The sequence below is a fragment of the Typopeltis vanoorti genome, chromosome 6, assembly GCF_054136105.1.
Source record: "Typopeltis vanoorti isolate ZY-2024b chromosome 6, IOZ_Tvanoo_1.0, whole genome shotgun sequence".
Lineage (NCBI taxonomy): Eukaryota > Metazoa > Arthropoda > Arachnida > Uropygi > Thelyphonidae > Typopeltis > Typopeltis vanoorti.
The window spans coordinates 60,763,188-60,777,815 of NC_143554.1; the positions used below are offsets into that span (position 1 = coordinate 60,763,188).

The 14,628-nt window shown below is 37.3% G+C and overlaps 1 protein-coding gene across 2 annotated transcripts in view; it reads left to right on the top strand.

Annotated features, from left to right (window-relative positions):
• The window catches only part of LOC150105487 (uncharacterized), a 246,828-nt gene that overhangs the window by 69,184 nt on the left and 163,016 nt on the right, over nucleotides 1-14,628 (top strand). For both annotated transcript variants that reach the window (XM_090394201.1, XM_090394200.1), the window contains exon 4: nucleotides 13,842-13,896. In XM_090394201.1, coding sequence (XP_090250327.1) covers nucleotides 13,842-13,896 — 55 coding nt within the window. The remainder of the gene's footprint in view (nucleotides 1-13,841; nucleotides 13,897-14,628) is intronic.

Sequence of the window (14,628 nt, forward strand, 5' to 3'; positions counted from 1 at the left end):
TATGGGACATTTTAACTACAGTATAAGCTGGGAAGACAAAAATGCAAGTGGTAAGAAGGGGATAGAATTTCTGGAATTCTTGAGGGACTAATTAATGTCTTTGGCAGCATGTAATAGAGAGAACAAGAGGTTCAAGAGTTTTGGATTTGGTTAGCATCAGAAGAGCTGATAATAAGTGAGATGACATCTCTCCCACCAATTGGAGAAAGAGTGACCATGTGGTTTTTGAATTGGAAGATGAACAGACATGCAGGTGTATCAAAGAAAAGGGAACTTATGTGGAATTATAAGGAAGGTGATTATAATAATGTGACGTCTTAGATGTCAACTTGGGGAAATTTCATGGAGGGAGGAATTAGAAGGATGGGATATCATTAGTGCTTGGGAAATTGTGAAGGAATATTTATTAGCAGCAATAGTAAGCTGTATTCCACGAGTGAAGAAGAGGACACAATTTGGAGTAAAGTGAATGACAAACAATATTAAACAGGGACTGCATGCAAAAAAGAGGCTATAGAAGAGATATAAGGACACATGTGAAGAGAAGATGCATGAAGAATATATGACATAGGCCAGGAGAGTGACTAGTATGGTAAGGAAGGCGAAACTGGAATATTAAAAGAGATTGGCCCTAAGATCCAAAGAAAATCTTAGAGAATTTTTTAGCTATGTGGCCAGTAGGAGGAGAAATGATTGTGGAAGAAAGACATTGTGGGATAAAAATGGGAATAGAGTGACTGATGCAGAGAACATAGTGGAATTGTTCAATGAACACTTTATTGGAGTATTTCATCCTGGAGGAGTAAATTTTAATACTAGAGGGATAGGGCAGGTTCAAGGTTTAGAGGTGCAGGAGGAGAGTGTATTCCAAATACTGAGTACTCTGGATGTCGGTAAAGCAGTGGGACTGGATGATATTTCATGCGAGTTTTTGAGGATGTGCTAAAGAACTGACAGAGCCTTTGACATGGCTTTTCAGTGAAAGTCTGGCTGCGGGAAAGGTGCCCAGGAAATGGAAGGATGGTAAGATAGTGCCATTGCATAAGGGTGGTAGCAGACTGGAAGTTTCTAAATATAGGCCAGTTTGTGTGTCATCAGTAGTTAAGATATTGGAGAAATTAGTGAGGGACCGTTGGGCAGATGAGGGTAATGTTATCTGTGAGAGTCAACATGGATTTGTAAAAGGGCGCTCTTGTTTTAGCAATATGCTAGCCTTTTATAATAAAGTTACAAGAACATTAGATGAGGGAAAGGCATATACTGCCATTTTCTTGGACTTAGCGGAGGCATTTGACAGGGTGCCACATGATAAGCTGATATTTAAGTTGCAGCACATGGGTCTGGATGTCAGGTTGGTCAACTGCATTCAGGATTGGCTGTCCGATAGGTATTGGCGAGTTGTGTATGGTGGGGCAGTTTCAAGGAGGCAGAGGGTTACGTGGGTTCCACAGGGCTCAGTACTGGGACCTATATTGTTTAAGCTTTATATCAATGACATTGTCAGTGGATTGCAAGAGGATATTCAGTTGGTTGCGGATGATGCGAAGCTGGGAAGGGTTATTAGTAATAGTGCAGATGTGGTAGTCATGCAAGAGGATTTGAATAAGCTAGACAGATCAGTAAAAATGAATGGGGCATGTCGATTTAATGCAGCAAAATGTAAGGTCTTGAGGTTTGGGACACATTGATGGGAGGCTGCATACTCTATGGGAGGAGCTATACTGGAGGAAGTAGTGGAGACAAGATATCTGGGATTGATGATTGATAGAAACCTGAAATTTAGGGGACATATTGCAAAGGTGGTGAAGGTAACAGAGGATTGCTGCAATAATGAGAAGGACACTGACCTGCAGAGATAAAAGAGTTATCATTCCATTGTATAAGACTCTGATCAGACCACACTTGGACTATTGTTCTCAAATTTGGTCCTCAGAATTTGAAGGAGATAAATTAACTGTGGAAAGGGTACAAAGGCAGACAACAAAGATGGTTTCAGGACTGTACAATGTTAGTTATGAGGATTAGCTGAGGGAATGTGGACTGCAGAGTTTGCTGGATAGAAGAAGGAGAGGTAATATGATTGAGACTTTTAAACTGTTGAGAAGTGGTTACAGGGTTGATACTGGGGAGTTCTTTCGCTTGGTTGAACAGCGGGAGGAAGTGATGATAATGGGCGTTCCCTGGAAGTTACGAAAGGAAACTGTAAGCAAGAGGGTGAGGAGTAGTTTCTTTGCATGGAGGGTGGTTGAACCATGGAATGCATTACCTGATAGAGTGGTGAGAGCGAGAACGGTCAATGAGTTTAAGGAGTGGTATGATAGACTGTGTGTTTCATAGGAGGGACCTCCTATGATGAGTTCTGATAGATATAATAAAATTAGTTTAATCCTTTATCCAAGTGTGAGCAAACAGTTTGCACCTGAAAGTATCTTCAGGACTAGGGTAAGGTGGTACAACACCAGGACAACTCGTTGCAAATGGTGGAGCAAGCTACCAACACTCCTAACTCAGTATCTCCTATAATGCAAAACACATCTCCTCAGATATGTCTAATGTTATGCATTAAGGGAAGTTGCAAAGGTGGAGCAAGCTATGAACACTCCTAACTCAGTATCTCCTATAATGCAAATTGCAAAGGTGGAGCAAGCTACCAAACTCTTAACTCAGTATCTCCTATAATGCAAATTTTTTGCAACGAGTTTCCCTGGTGTTGTACCACCTTACCCTAGTCCTGAAGATACTTTCAGGTGCAAACTTTGTTTGCTCACACTTGGATAAAGGATTAAACTAATTTTATTATACTCTAACCAAGTGAAAAATAAACTTTCAATGAGTTCTGATAGACTTTGTGTTTCTTAAGAAGGACCTCCCATGATGAGTCTTTTGACTCCATGGAGGCCTGAATAATAATAATAATAAAGTGTCATCTGGAATCGAAGGAAAGTGTGGAAAGACTTATTTGTAAAGAGTACGTTAGTCCATTGGTGTCTTGTCCAATTTTTATGGATCGAACACCACTGAAAACATGCTCTACGGTGAGCTGTGGATAAAGGGTTGCAAATTACGGGCCTTTGGACGTATAGGCCTACTTATCGCAGAACAGTTTGTTGGGATGTCTGCATACCTGTGCTTGAATGGAGCCGATTTGTAAGTTTACCTGCCTTGGTGCATTGATTACGTTTTACTGTTAACCTAAAATCTGTCTTCTTGCTCTGTGGTACAGCAAGGGCAACCTCTTAGCAAACTTCTGGAACACAATCCATTTTGAAACACTGCCCAGAGTCTGGATTCAATGCTATGGGGTATTCCTAACTTTCTGGCAATATCATTAATTCTGCAGGCTTCTTCAAACTTTCCAATAATTCTCTCCTGCGTGAAATCATCTAGATGATGTCTTTGAGACATTGCAAGACATCCAAGTTTACAACTTTATTCCTAAATGGAAAGCGTTTCCTTCAAACATAACTTTCTGACTGCAGCCTTTACCTTTTTTCCCTGTTGTGTGCTATCATACGACCACTTTGTTCATTCTTATATTTTGGACACCAGTGTATATATGAGTGTACTCATATGTGCTTTTTTGTTGATGCTATGTGTTCACTTTTATAGCTTGATTATACTAGGTAAAATCTGAATAAAAAACAAGAATATTATAGAATGTTTAAAAATTAAACATTTTCAAATATTGCATTTTATGGTCTTGCTAATTTATCCATTAACCTATTTAATTCTAATATTCTGTCTGAAGTCTGCTAAATGTAATTTTAAAAAAGTAAATATAATATACTTATATTTTTGACTTAAATTTTGATTATATGTTTTCTAAAATTAACATTAATTTGTGAGATGCTTTTGCAGTGATACATACAGTTCTAGGAAAATACGACATTAGGCATTTTCACCGTAAGATGTTTTGCATTAATTTTTGTAAATAATCAATAGATGATAAAGGGTATTATGAAATCATTAAAAGGGCAAATCTTTATTAAGGTGAAAGTCATTGATACATAACATAATGAAATCATTTAAAATTGTGCAAATTAAAAGAGATGCTGCCTAAATAATTAACTTTTTGCTGCAGATCGTCAATTCAACAAATTCATCAGTAACATTGCTCATTTGAAGAAATGCAATGCTGTGAAGCATTTAATTTTCATGTTGAATTCAGCATCTGTTTCATGGCGTAACTTCAAACCAGTGGCAACAATTTTGTGATAAAGATTTTGTGCCATATAAAATTAAACAACCTGTTATAGTTTTTGATGTAAATATGTTAGAAAAAGTGTTGATAGTTGCTTTCTCGAAGTCAACCATTAATGTTTGGATCTAATGATGAACGTAAGCCTTTTACCACACTGAATAATCTGCTTTAAGTTCATTCTGATTTGCCAGAAAGCAAAGCAAAAAGCCGCCATGGAATCCTTAGGAGTCTCATGCCAGTCCCAAGCCTGAATAAAGGAGGAGGGTCGGTCAGATGAATGTCGATGCTCTTACCGTAAAGAAAAAACACGATTGTTATCTAATGTCTATATGATCAACAGCTACAACATGCCGGCTTGGACGTCGCCCAGATCAACAAGGTCCGTGATATCAATTGAGCAATTCCATATCATACTCAATACCTGGTGGTGATATCTGCTTCAATTCTTCAGTCAGTTTCCCAAAAACCTATCTAAATCTAATTTTTTTTTTCATATAACTCATTACAGTATATTGTCTGTCACTATACAATTTTATCTTTATTCATCAATACTCTTTGCCTTTTTCATCTTTAATTGTGGTCTGTTTTAGTTGCCCTTCTATTAATGATTCTAATCATTTTGAACACCTCCCTAGTTTTATGCTCTCCATAGTATTGTTCTATATTATTGCATTGGGCTTCTAAACATTTCATCTTATCCATTCTGACTGTTTTTTTTTTCCACCTCATTACATTTTCTTCTATATTGCTCCTCTGTTTGTTCTGATGTATCCCTTCTTATCTTCAAGATTATTTTCTCTTGTACTGACTTCAGTGTTTCTTATCTAATCTATTTTTTCTTGATCTTCTCTTCTTCTGGTACTGTTTCTTCAGCTGCATCTTCTATCGCCTTCGTTACTCCTTTCACTCTTAGATTCTTATTTTCTTCTTTGTCCACACTTTTAAGTTTCTCCTCCAACACTGTTCTGTACCTTCTTCCTGTTTCTGCTTCGCTTATTCTTGCTTTCTTCGTTAATGATGATGGGGTTTATATTTTATTTTTAATTTCAACTTGATGTTTGCAATCACTAAACTATGATCCGAGTCTATATTGGCTCCTTGAAAAGCTCGACAATGCTGAACTGATGTTATCCATCTTCTTTTAATCATATCAATCATGTTCTTGGTTTTCCTGTCATATGATCGGCACATCCATTTTCTACACTCCTTTTGCTGGAATCTTGTGTTACAGATCATCATCTCATGGTCCACATCAAATTCTAACATTTTTTCACTTCATTCATTTCTTTTTCCAAAACCATATTTTCCCATGACTCTATTCCCACCACATTATCTATTCCAATCTCGTTCAATAATTAATATATCTTCACCATCTTTGCAATATGTCCCTTGAATTTCAGGTTTCTATCAATCATCAATCCCCAGATCTCTTGTCTCCCCTACTTCCTCCAGTATATCTCCTCCAATAGAGTATGCTGCATCCCATTGATGTGTCCCAAACCTCAAGACCTTACATTTTTCTGCATTAAACGACACTCCCCATTCATTTGCCCATCGGTCCAGCTCAGGGGTCGGCAAACTTTTGAGACGGAAGAGCCAAACCTGTCCCTCACAAGAATTTAAAAATTATTCGAGAGCCATAAATATATTTTTACAAATAAGGAAAATTTAAAGTAATATTATAGTAAATTTATAGTAATATATAACAAGTTATAATATTAATTATATCTTTATTAAATGAATAAAAAATCACACAAAAAATTGATCTCATTGGTTTTAATCAGTGTGAGTAATGAGCTTGCTTTTCCTTAGAAAGTTTCTGTATGTCCGGTTTGTAACTAGTCATTTTTAATTTAAGGCGCGATTCCAAGTTGGCATCAGTAATTTGGCTCTTCAATTTACGTTTAATGAAATTCATGTTAGAAAACGATTCTCACATAAATATGTAGACCCGAAGAAGATACTGAGAACACCAAATGCAAATTTTTTCAACTCATGATATGAGTTCGGAAGACTATTCCAAGTATTGAAAATCATCGAGTCTGCCTTCTGTATTTTCGTTTATAGCAGTCTGCTTGCCCTGTGAAATCAGACTGCATTGTTCTTTTTACAGTTCTATTTCAGTTACCAAGACAAAAATTTGGAGCTCCATAAGTCTTTGTTTGTCAAATCCAGCAGTTGTATTTCAAAATTAGTCGTGTCAGTATTAAACGGAGATAAATTTAATTCCTTCACATTGGCATTAAGAGAATGTGTAATAAAAGCTAGAGTCACTTTGTTATTTCTGAATTCCTGAAACCTTTGAAGAAAAGAATGCAGTCGCCTGAGAAAACAATGCATTGTTTTCTTGGCGATATTGAGACAAGTTTGGGAAATGAATTAAGTTCCCCTCTCTAAATCTTCAGCGAACAGAATCAATTTCTTTTCAAACGAAATAACTTCCTCTAGCATTGAAAAAAGCAGTATTTCCCTTGCCTTGTAATTTATGATTGAGCTGATTCAGTTGTGATGTAACGTCCATCATAAAGTTCAATTTTTGCAACCAAAGATCTTCTGTTAATTCTGGATATTGAACATCCTTGTTGTCAAGGAATAGTTTGATTTCATTTATGCAAGATGCAAAACGCTTTACCATGTCGCCTCTGGAAAGCCATCGAACCCTGTTGTACTGGAGAAGATCTGAATACTCGCTCTCCATTTCACTTAGCAACTCTTTAAATTGTCGATGGTTAAGTCCCCTTGCTATAATGGTGTTGGTAATCTTAATTACCAATTCCATAATTTTAACAATTTGTTCTGTAAATGTTTGTGCACAAAGTGCTTCCTGGTTTAGTATACAATGGAAAGTAATCACTTCATGATTAATTTTTCCTTTTAAAATTGAAACAAAACCTTTTTTCGCGTCATACTTTTGGCACCATCGGTTGCAATTGACACAATTTTATTGAGTGGGATATGATTTTTTTCCATGCATTCAAGGACGGCATTTGCTATGTCTTCTCCAGGCGTTTGCCCTCGAGTGGCAATAATCCCAGAAGTTTATTCTCTCGGACCCTCAGATGATACATACCACACAAAAAGGGAAACTTGGGCTGTGTCCTTGATGTCACAAGACATCTACCGCAATTGATAAAGCTGAAGCTAATTTAACATCTTCGACTTGTTGGTTTGTCACATTTGAGGACATTGTAACTGTCCTGCTACTGTTTTGGCAGATAACGGTATGTTTTTAATTTTATTTAAAATCTCTGCTTTGTTTTTGAAATCCCGAAAAAGTTCTTCAGATGCAATAACAAAACAATATTTTATGTATTCACCATCAGTAAATGGTTTTCCTCTCTTAACAATCTCCTGACTCACTACGAAGCTTGCAATATTAATATCATTGGCAGACTCTCTCCAATAATTAAATACAGAACTTGATTTTTCAACATTTTTCTGAAGGTCTTCAACTGCTCTCTTTCTCATGTCACTGACAGGATATTTTCTGGCAAATGTGGCATGTTTTGTCATGAAGTGTCTCTCTAAATTTGACTTTTTGTTGTGCGCCAGTTTTTCTTGGCAAATAAGACAGGTTGGAAGGCCATCTGAGTTCGAGATAAATGCGAAAGATTCAGTTTAAAGCCACGATACTCATCTGTTGTTTTTCTTAGTTTTTTTTCTTCGTAACCATGTTGACAGGCGCCCTAAACAATATATTTTATTTAATACGTTATATAAATACATTATATGAAAAGAACTAAGTGATTATTCAAAATAATAAATGACAATAATTCGAAAATATAATAAAAATAAATCTCACCAATAACATGTTTTATCGTAACAGTTACACGTGAAATAAAACACCCCGCGGTAAATTGCGACCGGCAACGTATCTAAATATAATGAAACCAATATTATATATATATATATATATATATATATATTTTTTTTTTTAATAATTGCCTTTATAATAATAATAATAATAATTGCCAGGTTGCCTTTATCACCTTAATGCAGTTTCTGGATGCACCCAGCCAAAAGAGAATACTAAGTTGCAGAAACAGCAAAGCAACACAGACTCCGCTTTCACATTTTCCATTGCCACCGTTGCCTTGCGCAGTAGAGGGCGCCCGTGCGCTCGCTTATTAGTCACTATGATGCTCTGCAAATGACCTCAGATGTCGAGGCACCCTAAAACCTAATCCTAATTAGTCACTTTGTTTGGCTGTCCTGCCTACAATGTGCTCAATCATCCGCTCCACTCCCTCTGTATACTCCCTCCGTGCTCGCTTTCTCCTCCCTGACATCGCTCATCTTAGTGCCACGAAATTTTGCGAGACATGTAAAACGAATGAAATCACCATTATGTGAATAAAGTTCTTTAATAATTTTATAAATGAAACTATGATAGTTTTATTTTCATTTTCAATTTTACTTCAGAGCCACAAGTACGTACCCAAAGAGCTGCAGTTTGCCGACCCCTGGGATAGCTTATTCAAATCCTCTTGCATGATTACCACATCTGCACCATTACTACTAGTAACCCTTCCCAGCTTCACATCATCTGCAAACAACAGAACATCTCCCCCCCCCCCCATGCAATCCACTGACAATGTCATTGAAATAAAGTTAAACAATATAGGTCCCAGTACTGAGCCCTGTGGAACCCCACTTGTAACCGTCTGCCTCCTTGAAACTGCCCCACCATACACAACTGACTGATACCTATCAGACAGCCAATCCTGAATCCAGTTGCCCAACCTGACATCGAGACCCATGTGCTGCAACTTAAATATCAGCTTATCATGTGACACCCTGTCAAATGCCTTCGCTAAGTCCATGAAAATGGCAGTATATGCCTTTCCCTCATCTCCTGCTCTTGTAACTTTATTATAAAAGGCTAGGATATTGCTAAAACAAGAGTGCCCCTTCACAAATCCATGATGACTCTCACAGATAACATTACACTCATCTGCCCAATGCTGTATACGGTCCCTCACTAATTTCTCCAAGATCTTAACAACTACTGATGACACACAAACTGGCCTATAATTAGACACTTCCAGTCTGCTACCACCCTTATGCAATGGCACTATCTTACCTTCCTTCTATTCCCTGGGCACCTTTCCCGCAGCCAGACTTTCATTGAAAAGCCATGTCAAAGGCTCTGTAAATGAAGGTTGAAACCGGTCTAGGTAGTGACCCTTTCCTTAATGCACAGCATTATACATGTCTGCAAGGAGATATGATTTGCATTATGGGATACTAAGGCAAGTGATGAGAAGTTATACCACCTTTGCCATAAGTTGCCCCAGTCCTGAAAATACTTCAGGTGCAAACTTTGCTTACTTACTCTTGGATAAAGGATGAAACCAAATATATAATTGATAGCATAGGCAAGTGAAAAAAACTTCCATTGACCGTCTTTTGTACCTTCTCCGTAGCGTTTTCTTTTCCTACACAGCTTGCTTGATTTCCATGGATGCTCTCCTTTCCTGTATCCACCTCCATAAAATAAAAATCCCATCTACTGATATCTTGTATGACCCTTTCAGATGTTTGTAAGTCTCAATCATATCACTTCTCTTTCTCCTGTTTGCAGTTAACAAATTCTCAGTCTGTCTTCAGAATCTGTGTTCCACAATCCCAATATTATCTTTTATGCTCTCCTTTCAACTCCCTCTACTGTCTTAGCATCACCACAGACATTAGGAGACCAGACCTGAATACAATAATCCAAGTGAGGTCATATGAAGGCATAGTAAAGAGGCAAAATGTCCTTGTTCTTGTTAAATTTTCTTTTAGCACTGCAATTATTTACTAAGTTGTATTTGCAATCTTTTCTATAAGGCCCTTGTACTTCATCCTCCTATTCTACTAAAACTTGAAGATTCCTAGCTGATCAATTTCTTCTACAAAATCATGCCAATATAATATAAAATTAATCTAATTATACCAAAGCACATTTGAAGTGATAGCCATTTTCATGTCTGCAATTTCAGCCTATTCAAGTCATTCTAGAAGTACTGCATATCAGTTGCATTCCCAATTACCCTTCCCATCTTTTCGTCATGAGCAGATAGCTGTATGGTTCCTGTTAAATCCTTCCCAATGTTATTAATGTAAATATTAGAATAATAATGGACCAAGGACTTCTTTGTGGCGTGCCATTAGGTACCTTAAATCATGCAGACTTGAGTTCTTCATATACAACTTTTTTATGTCTGTCAGTTAGCCATCATCTTATTCATGCTAATATTTTATAATATAATCTCATATTCTCCAATTTATTATTATGATTGTACAGGTATATCATTGGAGTCAGAAGACTCATTGCAGGAAATCCATTATTCAGATAATACCTATCAAACCTCTCCTTGTACTCATTCACTGACAGATCATCCCAACCATCCCCTGGCAACCTGTTCCATCTGTTCACCTCCCTGTAAGCAAAAAATCTAGTCCTAATATCCTTGCTAACCACACTCTTACACAGTTTCCTTCCATGTACTGAAAAAATGTCTTCAGTGTCTGTCCTATAAAACTCTTAATAACGTATATGATTTTATCAGCTCTTTTCTTTTTTGCCTATCAGCAAGTTTTTGAAGCTCACAGACCTTCAATTTAGTCCAGATGTGGCCTTATTTTTGCCTTATATAGGGGAATGATAAATCTCCATCCCTGCTTGTTAGTGTGTTCTTCAACAGCCATGTTATTTGATGTGTTATTTTGACTACCTTTGCAATATACCCTCTAAATTTCATCTCCCTTTTCACAATCATCCCAAGTCCCTGGCCTCTTCAATTTCCTGGTTCCTTTCCATCAATATATTATATAGCTTGTGGTTTCTTCTTCCCAAAGGCCACATTAAACTGGTAACCATTTAACTTTGCCCATACTGCTAGTCTGTTAAAGTCTTCCCGCAGGTTCTCTTCATCACTCTTCTCCATTTTGCATTCACAGCAAACAACTAAATATTTCCCGTGAATCATTTCCTATATATAGAAATTAAACAACAGATGACCAAGTACTGAGTTTTGTGGTACACCACTAGTTACCTGTCTTCTTCTGAATTCAACTCCTCCATAAATCACTCTTTTATATCAATCCATCAGCCACCTTCTAATCTAAATCACCAGATTGATATATATATTTGCTCCAGTTTAAGCAAAAGCGTTCTATGTGGAATCCTGTCAAATGCCTTTGCAGAGTCTATTAGTATCATTGAGTAGCTATTTTTCTTATCCAATTCCATTGTCATTTTATTATAAAAAAAGTAAACGGATTACTAAGGCAAGACCTGTCTTTCACAAAATCATGTTGTCTCTTTCAAGTATTATATTTGTATTCACTCAGTCCTGAGTTCTGTCATTTACCAGTTTCTTCAATATTTAACCACCACTGAAATGCTGACTGGCATATAATTTGCCACTTTTTTCTTAGAACCTCCTGTATGCAGTGGGATATTTCCCCTTTTTCCACTCCATTGGCAGCTTCCCAGTACTGTGGCTTAAATTAAACGGCTTAGTCAGAGAAGCTGATAATTTCCTTGCACATTCTCCTAATACATGGACTGATATGCCATCTAATACCCTGGCTGTGTTCACATTGAGGTTTGGCAATGTTCTAAGGACCTTCATTTCTTCAACCTCTATTCTCCCATCAGAGAATGTCACAATTCTGCATTGCAGCAGCACCACCTAGATGGTATACTCTTGAAAAATGATCATTTTTAAAGGGTAACAAGGTTAACTCAACTATTTGGTTTGCTTCAATTTGCCTCCTCCACTGTCAGCACTTTTTAAAGTCATCCTTCCATGGTCATCCCTCCTTTTACTTGCCACATAGTAAAATAACTCTTCAATGTTTCTTTTGGCCTCATCAGCTAGCTTTCTCTCATAATTAAGTTTGATCTTCCTTACCATTCAGGTCACCCTTCCTGCTTATACCTTGTATTGCTTATGGACATGCCGATAACCTTTTTCTTTATATTGCCTGCACAACTTTTTCTTTGTCAGCAACTCTGTTTAGTGATGCTATTCATCCAACTAACTCCTACCTGATTTATCCTTCCAACTCTGGTTATACAATCTGATATGGCTTTCTTCAAACATTTCTTGACCACCTCCTATACACTAACATCTATCCCCCTACAAATCGCACTGCTGAAAGCTGGCTGGCTCCTCAGTTTGTCATAACACCTGCTTTGTAATTCTACATATATATCCTTTCTTAACAGAAAATTCTGTATGTCTGGCCATCTTCCAGGTCAAGACTACATGATCACTTTCCCCCAAGCAGTGTAGCTAGATTGATTAATGTTAAGGTCTGATGCTATGACCAGATCCAGCACTTTCAAACTTATGCTGGCTGAGGTAATTATCTCTCAGCAGCTGTATAAATTCCATTTCCTTCCCTGCCTGTGACAATGTCTCCTCCAAATCTATGTCTGGATACTTGAAATTTTCCATAATAATTATTCGACTTGCACTCATCATTCTAATTTTCCAGTGCATGTCATCTACATTCTTCCCTTATACCTCCCCTGGATTATAGCAGCATCCAATTATATATTTCATCTCCCCCCCCCTCTCCTCCTGATGTACTTTTTCTCTTTTGGGGCTTCAATTCTTCTGCTGTCATTACCTCCCCCCTCTCTCTCTCTCTCTCTCTCTCTCTCTAACTCCTCATTCATCTCTCCCCTGCCTTCTTTTGCTTCTGTGTCATGTCATCTGCCAGACATTTCTTCAACCACTCAGTTTTACGTTTTGCTTCTGTGAATAATTCCACATAAGTGAGCTATATTTTCTATTAGCATCTGGTCATTCTCTTCATTCTTGCAGTCACTCACACCCCCTTGCAAAGTCAGCCTCACTAATTGCATTTTCACACATTTCATCTTTCAACTCATCACTGTTATTTTTCCTACTCTCCTCATACTTCTGGCATTTACTCTTGAAACACTTACGACAAACTCATCTCTAATAGTTCTCCTTCCATAAATCTATTTTTCTATGATGTGCATACATTTTGCACGTGCTACAGCGAACAAACTCGTGCACATTGAAATTGCCCACTAAGACAAAAATAAAAGCTTTGTAAACCACACAATTAAGAACACAACCCTTACATGTTACATTTCAGACAGTATGTCAAAGTAACAATGATTTGATCAACTGTTATTCTACTGGCCTGACCTGTAGTGAAAAAAACATCAAAGCTCTATCCTGTTTATTTATAATATGGTCCTGGATTATTAGTCCTAATTATAATTTATAATAAACTCTTAGAACAAAAGGTTATGCAGGTAGAATATGTGGCATCTATATTATTGGAATTTTAGATCATCATTGTTAAGATTAGGGTAGTTGATTAAAATGTCATAGGCCTCCTTAAATTTGCACTCATACTATATTTTAGCATGATGTAATGAACAGGTGCCTTTCCAGTGAATGGTATAAATACCAGCCTAGTGAATATCAGAAACATCTGAGTAGCTTTATAGATTCACTTAAGCTCGTTAGGAAAACTACAATAAAGATTTCTCTCTGTTTTGCTCTCTCTCTTTTTTTTTTTTTTTGTTCTAACAGTAATAAGAAGTGCATTGTTATGGTAAAATTCTCTTTTGGTTTATTACTTTTGTTATTTGGTGTTATAGATATGGATTTGTGACATTTGAAACAGAGGAAGAAGCCAGAAGGATTCAGAAAGAGGTAATGATAATAATATTGATCACTTACTTGACAATGCTTGTAAAAGGATTAGTAAACTCATTCTGGTATTTATTATTATTATTTTTTTTTTTATTACGCGTTGTATAAGTCTCTGATCAGACCACACTTAGACTATTGTTCTCAGATTTGGTCCCCAGGATTTGAAGGGGATAAACTGTGAATTAACTGTGGAAAGGGTACAAAGGCAGATAACAAAGATGGTTGCAGGTCTGTACCATGTTAGTTATGAGGATTGGCTGAGGTATTTTGGACTGCAGAGTTTGGTGGATAGAAGAAGGAGAGGTGATATGATTGAGACTTTTAAACTGTTGAGAGGTGGTTAGTGGGTTGACACTGGGGAATTCTTTCGCTTGGTTGAACAGCAGGAAAGAGTGATGACAAGAGGCAATCCCTGGAAGTTACGAAAGGAAACTGTTTGCAAGAGGGTGAGGAGTGGTTTCTTTGCATGGAGGGTGGTTGAACCATGTAATGCATTGCCTGATGGAATGGTGAGAGCGAGAATGGTCAACGAGTTTAAGGAGTGGTATGATAGACTTTGTGTTTCTCAGCCCCCCCCCCCCCCTTGATGAGTCTTGATAGACTGTGTTTCTTAGGAAGGACCTCCCATGATGAGTCTTTTTGACTCCATGGAGGCCTGAATAATAATAATAGCTATAGTAAATAAGTATAAGGAGGTTTTGAGCAAGAGAGTGAGAAGCAGATTTTTTTTGC